Below are 11,035 nucleotides of genomic sequence, written 5' to 3' on the forward strand. Positions count from 1 at the left end.
GGTATGCAAATTTTTCCGCTAATTTGCATTTTATAAAAAAAAAAAAAAATGAACTAGTCCCTGGATTTTTGCCCAATCTGAACCAAACCAACGCTGATGAATTCTGTGGAGTGTGAATGTAAATATTCATTGAAAAAAAGTTGAAATTTCGATTCATGGTCGCTAGGGGGCATCAAAACGTCCGAACCGGAAGTAGAAAATGTAACTAAAATGGCCATAACTCGTGAAATGTTTGAGCTATCTTCACGAGGCTTGGACCCTATGTGTAGACTCTCAGTCCAGGGTCACAGTAAGAAGGAGTTGGCGTTTGGCCACTAGGTGGCGCTATAATATACATGAACTCTAAAAGGGCTATAACTACCCAACCGTTTGCCCGATCGACTTATTATTTGGTATGGTGTGTCTTTGTATCATGCACCATCACTGTATAAAAGGACTTTGGGGTTTCTCAAAAAACATGGCCGCCATCGGCCAATGAAGTTTGAGCACTCATTAGACAGGGTTAACGTAGGCCGATCGAAACGACACTCGCTGGGCTTGTTCGACTCATGGTCCTGAAGGTCTGTAAGAAATATGAACTCATTCGGCCACTGGGGGCGAAATAACGTTTTTGGAGTTCATAAACAATTGTGTATCACGTGACATTTGACATATACTCAAACTATGGTTATCATATGATAGCTCTTCTCATTCTGAATAACTTTGCCTCTGGACACGCTTCTGTCGATCAAACGGATCATGAGTTATCGCTGATAATGTCAAAAACCTACTTTCGCGAACTAGTCCTTGGTTTTTCAACCGATAGGAACCAAACCAATGCAGATGACTTCTGTGGAGTATGAATGTAAATAATCATTGAAAAAAAGTTGAAATTTCGATTCATACACGGTAGGGGGGGCCAAAAACTGAACTGGGCGGAGCCTATCACATTAAAATGGCCATAAATATAGAACGGATTAACACATCATCATGGGGCTTGGGACATATGTGTAGACCATCACTCTGAGGTCACCTACAAAAGAAAGTGGTGTTTGGACACTAGGTGGCGCTAAACCAGTTAAAATGGCAAAATTTAGACGCATTTCAATTCTTAAACAATTGTGTATCACGTTACATTTGACTTATACCCAAAATATTTACATCAAATCATAGTTCTCTTCATTCTGAACAACTTTGCCTCTTGAAGCATTGCTGTCAATAAAACGGTCCATTAGATATCGATGATAACGTTAAATACCTACTATTGCTAACTACTTCGCGGTTTTACGCCCTATTGGAACCAAACAAACGCAGATTGCTTCTGTGGAGTGTGAACATCAAAAGTACTTGAAAAAAAGTTGAAATTTAAATTCATACACGGTAAGGGGGCCCAAAAACTGAACTGGGCGAAGCCTATAACACTTAAACAAACGTTGTTAGAGAAGGGTTTGAGATAGCTTCACGGGGCTTTAAACATATGTGTAGACCATCGCTCTGAGCTCACGGTAAAAATAACACGGTGATTGGACACTAGGTGGCGCTTTAACGGGAACAATGGCACTAAATACTGTAATTATGCAACTGTTATACATCTACAGGTTCTGATACGCTTTGAAAATAAACCTCTCGGCCCAGGAACTTCAGACTTCTTGAGTTTGAAAGCACCTTCGCTTCAATTTAAAAGCCAACAACAATGAAAATCGGATACTCATTAACGAATTGTCCAAATGATTTGACAGTCAGGAAAATAACATTATTGTAGTATATGTGCATGTTTCTGTAAGCATGCATAGTTTCTATGAGTTCATACCTCTCATTTTTCTGTGTCTGTGTGTGTTGGACTTTGAACCTTCATGCGTTTGTTGTGGTGTGACCCCTAAACTGTTCATGAATGCACGACTGCTTTTGACTGCCTTAAAACTCGAAACCCGATAAATGCTGCTTGCAGCTTTAATTTGATAGTATTATCGCTCAATTCACCAAACACTTCATAGCAACAACATTCCTGATCCATGAAATGAGATATTCTGAAGTCACGTGATGTCGCATTCTTTTTAAAACACTTATGTAGCATGAGAACCTCTCACTGTCACTTTTTAATGACGAATGTCTATGTTTTGGAGACTCAGGCCAGGTCAAATCAGTATTTGGTGTAAAGCCCCACTTGAACAATCAGCACTTGCACTGGGCGTGTGCGTAAAGTTATTTGTGAAGGTCGACTGTGGTCCAGCGTGGTGATTGGTGATGTTGCGGGCGGGCGCGCGGCTTCCTCGGAGGTCGTGACGCGTTAAAGGGGGCTTTTGTGTTTCGTTGTTCCCACGCGAGCTGTGAATCGTGGGGACGCGCGTGACCATATGGTGCAGCTGAAAGGGATGAAAGGCCTCGCGATGCCTGTTTGTTTTGCATTGTTTCATGTTGACTTTGTGAAACTCGATTGGTGTCAGAGTGCTATACTTCTACTCGGTGACAGTAGGCTACTGCCTTTATTCTCCCCTAGACAGTTCTTTTTTATTTCAATTGCGACTACAAAAGTGCTTATATTCAAAAATGGGCTACTTTTGGTCACACTTTATTTTAAGGTCCAATTCTCGCTATTAACAATCCGTTAACTTTTGCCTTAATAAACTCCCAACGGCAGAGGGGTGATGCAGAATGGGCTTTATAAGTACTTATAAACAGCCAATATGCCAATAATAGACATGCTTATAAGCAACTAATAGTGAGAATTCCCTATATTCTGAGTAACCGTGTTTTTTCTGTTATGTTTCTCTTAGGTCTTTTGTGCTTAGTAAAGCTGCCCTGCAACAGTGAAAGATGCAACATTGCGAAACGCGCTTTATATAGGCCTATACACATAGTAAGGTATCTCATTGATTTCTTATGGGCACGGTTTTAATATACACATATTTTAGTTAAGGTACATAGATAATAGGTTGTTGAGGAGTGACGTCAATGTACACCTGTTGCAAGAGAGAGAGAGAGAGAGAAGAAAAGTGCACCTGCTGACAGCACTGGAAGCCTCCTCCTCACCGCGGGTTGCTCTCATTAGCCGTGGATCAATGAGCGGGTTTGTCCTGTGGATTTTCCCACGTCTGTGTTCATGTCGCGTGGCCTCGGTCAAAACACATCAAAAACAAACATTGTCCAGACATCTGCACGTGGCCGACAGCACTCCGACATCTGCTTACATTCACTGCTGTACCAAATGACTATAGAGCTCCACTGGTGCATGCGCACTAAAACAATGTTTGGCTGCTTGTCCTATTTCATTCACGTTCATCCCTTCATGTTGGCACCACATACAGTATTTGTGTTTTGTTAACATACAATTGTTACAACTATAGGCAGAGGATTTATATTTCCCAGCATGCCTTTGCGCAAGACTGCATTTTGAGAGTTGTTTTTTTAATGATGTGTGGTTTTATGTGTTTTTCAGTAAAGAGATTAAAATTTGTTTATTTTTTAGATTTAGAGGAGTTTGTCATATTTTTCAGTTTCGTGGTCGGCATTGTTGCCTTTGCTACATATCCGTTTGCATCTTTAAATGTGATATTGTTTGAAGCTCTGTTAGCTTATTAGAGATAAAAGTATATTTTAAATCACTCGGATGAATGACACTTCTTTAAATTTAAATAAAATTCATGTTTGAGAAACAAATATAAATTTGGCTTCATGAACATGGAATTATTCTGAGTAAACGTAACTTTATTATGTGCAACATCATCTTTTCATGTTAATCCAACAGATTGTTTTCAGTGTGTAGTGAACGTGTGTTTTGTGACTATTCTTCTGTGGTCAATGTAATGTGTCAATTGTTTCCGACTGTCTCAGTTGTATTCTGCACTGTCTGAAGCACGCGCTCAAAACTTTCAATTACACATGTGAAAATAAATGATTTGGTTTTCGTTTTATTTCTATAAATTGTTTTCTCTTCACGTAAACGACATTTCGGCAGACACAATCCTATATTTGTTTTATTTCTATAAATAAATAATTGTAATATTCATTTATTAGCATCACCTGGGTATGTGCCTTCAATACAGTCATATGAGGAGATGCTAAATGATGTAGCCTATACATATATATATATATATATATATATATATATATATATATATATATATATATATATATATATATATATACATATACATATATATAATCTGAGACTTTTGGGACCGCATTTGGTTTCGCTTGGAGAAATTCAAGACAGCGCGTAAATGCGCACTTGATCTCAGGTGAGTTGACTGGAATGCTGGGAATTCTCCGCCGCGATGGAAGCAGCTTGTTTTTTGTCAACGTGATACACGGACAGCATGTGTAGTTTCTGCGGAAAGAACGCTTCTAGGCTGGACATCTGTCGTTTGCTTTGAGCGGGACTATGTGTGTGTGTTGGGGGGTCTGTGGATGAATAGAAGCGGTGACCTGTCATTTGTGAGTGATGGGAGAGAGCGTGTGGGAAAATATCTCAGCCAAAGAGCACATGCATTCACATGCTAATACTTCTCCTATAAATACAGGCCGTGCGCAGCGCGGAGGGCCTTAGAAATAGCCGACAGTCACCCGGCGGAGTGCACAGAAATCACTGGAGATGACTGCTAGCAACCTCCAGCAGAATGCAGGTCAACAGCACATCAGTGCTAAAGAAGACAGAAAGGTAGCTTAAAACGACTACAAAACGCATTGGCTTTACCTGCCATCTGCTTGTCCTTGAGCTCTTTTGCCTGTCTTTTCAGCTCCGAAAACCCCTGATTGAGAGAAAAAGAAGGGAACGAATAAACCACTGTCTGGATCAGCTGAGACAAACTGTAGTTGGAGTCTTCAGGCTTGATGTAAGTAACACATCATTTGATGCAAAGCAGATCAAGTAGAATTCAAAAGCTTGTCAAACTCTTTAAAGTCTAGTTTTATAGTAGGCCTACTCACCATAAACATTTCGTCCTTTAAACAGCAATCTAAATTGGAAAAGGCAGATATTCTGGAGATGACAGTGAAGCATTTGCAGAATATCAAGAGCAATAACGTTTTTGGTGAGTGCATGTCATTATTAGCAGTATCCATTTTGCGTTGTTATATTTTGGCATATCTGTGTCTTTAGCTCTTTTGTTTTAATATGTTGCATGGTTACAAAGCCGCTTTACAGAGACAGAAGGACAACTGATATAGAAAAATGATATAAAACAGAAAATATTTTAAAAGAAAAACTGGAAACCTTAGTTTCTCTTCCAATCAGACTGTTAAGTTTATATGTGGTGTTTTTATACAAACTTCAGCATTGCCTCATTGAACTACATAGAAATGTAGTCATTTCCGAATTTCAACAAAAATGGTGTCTTATTGAGAACTGTTGAGGATGTTGTACACACTATAAAAAGTGAATATTTCTTAACATAGATGGTTTCGTCGTACGCATTTGTGCCTGGCCCAGACTAAACTTCCGGGAGACCTCCGCAAATAATCTATATTGCCTAACTGTTGATAGTTTTAATTACATTGAAGACAATTAATATACAATAAAACATTCATATAAATTATCAAATAAAGTATATTATACTATACCCAAAAACACACCGGAAGTTAACTTCAGGCCAGGTGCCTGCGTCTGATGAAACCCTCTCATAACAATTAATTCAATAACTTTTTATTGTATATTGATTGCATGAAATTAAATTATATCTGGAGCCCAGATAATAGTTAAATATGCTTTTCTCTTGATCTGATCATCATGCAGACCCCATCCTGGATGCCGAGGCCCAGCAGAGGTTCAGTACCGGATACATCCAGTGCATGCAGGAAGTTCACAACCTTCTACTCTCCTGTGACTGGATGGACAAAACCCTCGGGTCTCGTCTGCTCAACCACTTGCTCAAATCTCTTCCGAGACCACCCGGGGACCGCCCGCAGAAACCCAAGAACTGCCTGACGAGCGACAGTGTTGGTTTCCACGCCGATGATATGGAAAGCCCAGTAACTTGTCCTCCTTCTCCTGCCATGTCTGCTCACAGTCAGTGCTCCTCTCCTGTGAGGGCACGTGCCACGGAGAGCCCGCATCTCGCCGTTCTGGAGATGTGGCGGCCCTGGTGAAATATCTGTTTGTAACTTCTACGTTTGGCAGTTTATTATGTATGAGTAACATGCTCATGTGATCCGATAATGTGTGAATGTGAGTATGTGTTCGCCATATAGTGCATTAGGGTGTGTGTGTATACACCCTCAGTGTGCTGTCTGTGGTAGAGCCTCCTCTTATATGTATCTTATAGATATGCTTCTGTCAAGCGTGCGTGAGGTGGATCTAGTCCAGAGTAGCTCTCATTTCAGACCCGTCTGCTTCCTCTCTGAAGTTTTTCTACTGTAGCCTGAATTGTAGAAGGCCCCTAATAATCTCCTTATTTATTTTTATAACACTGTATATAGATTAATGAGTCTATCTTCAATGTTAGAATATTTGTAATATAACAATAAAACGCTCTTTAGCTACTAATGTTACTAATCACTTTTCTGTGTATACATTGTAGCCATTATTAATAAATCAAGTTGTTTTTTTAAATGGATGTTGTTTTACTTTTCATCTTATTACATTCAAATTCACAGTTCATTAGATTTTGAGCAGCATTTGTATTATATTTTCATTCATGCACAATTTATTAAACTCTAAGCCTCTGACCCTCCGCATGTGTGGATGCCAGTTCAGGACTTACTCGGAGCAGACAAAACTGCAAACCATTTCAATTCAATTATAGTTATATAATACAGAGAAATATGACCAAAATACATATACAGTACATAGAATTTTACTCAATGACACATTGGTCAATCTTAAAGGAGTAGTTCACATTCGAAAGGAAAATTCTGTCATCATTTACTCACCCCTGTTGTCATTTTAAAACTGTGTGATTCTCTTTGATTGTTTTGCAAAATGTCTTCTTTTGTTCTGCAGAAGAAATTCATACAAGTTTGGGGATGATGTAAGGGTGTGTAAATAATGAGATATTTATTTTTAAATCATGTAAATGTATCATGATATAAGACATTTCATATTTGTACTGGAAAACTAAATTAATATATAAATTATTGCATTTTGTCAGTCAATTGACCTTTTTTAGCTATAGTTTTCTAATATGGTTTATGCTTCCAATGAATGTTGTGATTCATTATGAAGTAGGTTGGTTTAGTGGCAGCGCTGACATGTCATATCATCTCTTTATTGTAATCTTAAAAATTGATTTATCAGTTATGCCTTTGGCATACGCTTTTATCCAAAGCGACTTATGTTTGTGCAACCCCATGACCTTGGCATGGCGCTAGCAACGCTAACCACTGAGTTACAGGAAAGTGCAAATTTTGATTTGTGAGCATGTGATGTGCATTTCTTTCTCCATAAATAAAAAAAGGAAAGTTGGGTGCAGAACTATTGTTCGAACACCTTCATGCCAATTCATGACAAAAGCAAGCAGAGAAACTCTAATGTCTCATCCAGAACTTTACCAAGATTCATCTTACACCTTCATTCTAGCCAAGAACCGCCTACTTGTGACAGGAAGAGACCAAACACAGTGACTTATGTTTAAGCATGCTGTTTAGATCTGAAATGAATTCAAATAAGGGATGACATATGTATGAATGACATATGCTAGTATGTGTGAAGGAAGCAGACATAATTCTTACAACCCTTACAAAATAAGTTTAAATACGTGCAAGTGATTGTCTGTGATAATATGTGACGCTGGACCAGAAAACCAGTTATAAGGGTGCATATTCCATTGCTTTATGCATTTCTATTGATGTATGGTTTGTTAGGATAAGACAATATTTAACGGTTTAAATCTCTGAAATCTGTGGGTGCCAAAAAATCCAAATATTGAGAAAATGGCCTTTGAAGTTGTCCATCAGAGGAGCTGGAGCAGGCCGTAGCTAAGACGAAACAGATTTGTTTTAAAGCTCTCTAACTTAATAAATAAAGTTCGTAGGCATGTTTCTGGCCATTTGTGTTTACGGTTTCAAAAATAACCTTTTGATTTATTCACAGTAGGAAATGTACAAATGTTTTATTGAACATGATCTTTACTTAATATCCTAATGATTTTTGGCATGAAATAAAAATCCATAATTTTGACCCATACACTGTATTGTTGGCTATTGCTATATTGCTCCCCGTGTGACTTATGACTGTGCGGTCCAGGGTCACTTATACTTTAGTTTACTTTTTATGTTGATCCACTGATAGATAGGATGGTCTAAGACAGTATGTTTGGTTGATACACTCTTACTGTAAAATAACGCTGCTTCAAAGGGTTCTTCCATGCCATAGAAGAACTTTTTGGTTCCATAAAGAACCTTTAAGAACTTGTTTCACAACAGGTTTTTTGTGGCGATAAAAGGATCTTAATATAATAAAAAAAGTAAGAAAGAGTGGGTTCTTTAAAGAACCTATGACTGAATGGTTCTTTGTGGAACCAAAAATGAAGGTCCTGCTATTTCATGCATTCTGAATGTCAAGCTTAACATGGTCAACTTGTCAAAAAAGGAGTTGAACATATGACGTAGTATTGAGCTCAATTCACAGGTTTCAGAAGTTTTCTTTAACATGGATTCCCCTTTTGTAACGAGGGTTCTTAGTCCCTTATTAGACAATTCTAAGCACGCCCACGCATCATCCGTTTGTTTGTTCACTGCATTTGGGTGATGAATGTTATATAAACGGTGCATATAACGCCGGATTTGGAGATCGTTTGAAACCGATAGGACATGAACCGCATGCGGTAAGTGAAACTAAGTCATATGTCTGTGTTTTGTTGGCAATCGGTGTGTACGTGCATAATGTAAACAACACAACACATGATCAATGCAATGATGCTTTATGTGCACGTGCTGTAGTTCCACCCCTCGGCACGCCTCCAGGCACACGTCTTTTTCCGGAAAAAATCTACTGCTGTATCCCTCTTTTATACATTTTATCAAACGTCTACTCTTCAGAAGTATGACGTATGCAATACTGCAGTATAGGTACTCAAGATTAATATGAGATTGGCAGAAACTGCGTGTGTTACCTCATCTTTAAGCAAATTTAGTGAACTTGAGAAGTTGTCTCAAAAATGTGTAAATGTGTTCTATGGTGTGACAGCAAAAATATAGAATAAAGAATAGCATAAGAGAGATTTATATTCATTGTTGTTTTGTGTTATAAATACAGCTTGAAGTGGGGAACAATGTCCACAACAAATGATGAACCAATGATTATAATGTGGTAACAAATCACATTGGTACCAACATGAAAACAAACTCCGTAATACTGTTAATGTATTAGCGTAATTTTATTGTTACATGGTATCAGCGGATAAAGGAAGTTGTACATTAAACAAAGCTTGTAAAACATTTAATATTCCAATATTCCTGCCTATATTGATGCTCATGAAAGGTACTCAAAGTGTCTTTAAGAATCCAGCATTCTTTCAACGTACTGTTCATTGGTCGGTGTCTGCTAAAGTCTATGCTGATGATTGACAGCTGGAACATTACTTAGCGAGTCAGTTCATTCATTCAGTTATTATGATGAAAAGCCACTGTGTGTCGGGTGTCATGATTCTGCCGTCATGTCATGTTTCTCTTGGTTTAGTGGCAGGATCATGACAGAGTCTAATGTTTTGTGTGGAGAGGTATTTATGGCCCATATGGACTTCCATACACTCTCTCCGGTCTCGTTTCCTCGTTATTGATTCATGCCCTACACCTGTTCCCCTCTTGATTTGGTCCCTTATTTAATGCCCTTGTGTCTTCTGTCTTGTGCTGGTTCATTGTGGTTGTGTGGTGAGTTCACGTCTTGTTAGTGTAGTCTAGTTATCGTTAGTACATGTGCCTGGTTCTATGTTAGCATATAACCTTGTTTTGTCATGTTACCCCCTTGTGGGTTTTTGTTTTGTATTTATGTATTAAATGTGTTAACCCCTTACCCGCTGTCTGCACCTGGGTCCTCTGTACGTGTCTCACCCATCGCGATCATGCACAGGTACATCTGTAAGATCTGGAAAACATCTGCTAAACATATAAGAAAGAGCTGTTGTACATCCGTTCTAAATCATACACATCTTACAGACGTCTTCTAGAGTTTTAGAAAAAAGGGATCTATTTAGTCTTATATGGATACTGCAAATATCTGTGGTAACAAATACAGCCTAGAGGTTTTTATGGATATACTGGATACATTTAAGAGTTATAAGACCAACACAGTGAACAGGGTAAAGATTATACTGTAAAAAAACAACTATCTACACTCTTAAAAATAAAGATGCTTATAAAATGTTCTTCACAGCGATCCCATAGAAAACCTTTTTTTTGTTCCACAAAGAACCATTCTCAAAGATTCTTTAAAGCAGCATCTCTTTGTAAAACAGAATGGTTCTTCAGATGTTAAAGGTTCTTATTTCAGCAAAGAACCTTTTGAAGCACCGTTTGAAGCCAACCAACTTTCCTCCTATTTCTTTCTTTCTTCACTCACTCACCTGTATTCTTAAATCCCATTCATCAGAGAGAGAGAGAGTGTGTGTGTGTGTGTGTGTGTGTGTGTGTGAGAGAGAGATAAAGAGAGAGAGTGTGTGTGAGAGAGAGAGAGAGAGAGAGAGTGAGGGAGACAGAGAGACAGAGAGACAGAGAGTGTGTGTGTGAGAGAGAGAGATAAAGAGAGAATGTGTGTGTGAGAGAGAGAGTGAGAGAGACAGAGAGTGTGTGTGTGAGAGAGAGAGAGAGAGAGAGAGAGAGAGAGAGAGAGAGAGAGAGAGAGAGAGAGAGAGAGAGAGAGAGAGAGAGAGAGAGAGAGAGAGAGAGAGAGAGAGAGAGAGAGAGAGAGAGAGAGAGAGAGAGAGAGAGAGAGAGAGAGAGAGAGTGAGAGAGAGAGATAAAGAGAGAATGTGTGTGTGAGAGAGAGAGTGAGGGAGACAGAGAGTGTGTGTGTGTGAGAGAGAGAGAGAGAGAGAGAGAGAGAGAGAGAGAGAGAGAGAGAGAGAGAGAGAGAGGCCCATCAGGCGCCACTGAACACCTGTCGCACCCCCACCCCCATCTATTC

At 38.9% G+C, this 11,035-nt stretch overlaps 1 protein-coding gene across 1 annotated transcript; it reads left to right on the plus strand.

The window, feature by feature from the left end:
* The first annotated feature begins 4,517 nt into the window (after positions 1–4,517).
* On the plus strand, positions 4,518–6,529 carry her8.2 (hairy-related 8.2). Its single transcript, XM_079482378.1, has 4 exons — positions 4,518–4,636; positions 4,716–4,811; positions 4,931–5,009; positions 5,711–6,529. Exons 1-4 carry the CDS (start codon positions 4,571–4,573, stop codon positions 6,061–6,063), a joined length of 594 nt encoding a protein of 197 aa, XP_079338504.1. The 5' UTR covers positions 4,518–4,570; the 3' UTR covers positions 6,064–6,529.
* Positions 6,530–11,035: the final 4,506 nt, after the last annotated feature.

Source organism: Barbatula barbatula (assembly GCF_947034865.1).
Source record: "Barbatula barbatula genome assembly, chromosome: 19".
Classification (NCBI taxonomy): Eukaryota; Metazoa; Chordata; class Actinopteri; order Cypriniformes; family Nemacheilidae; genus Barbatula; species Barbatula barbatula.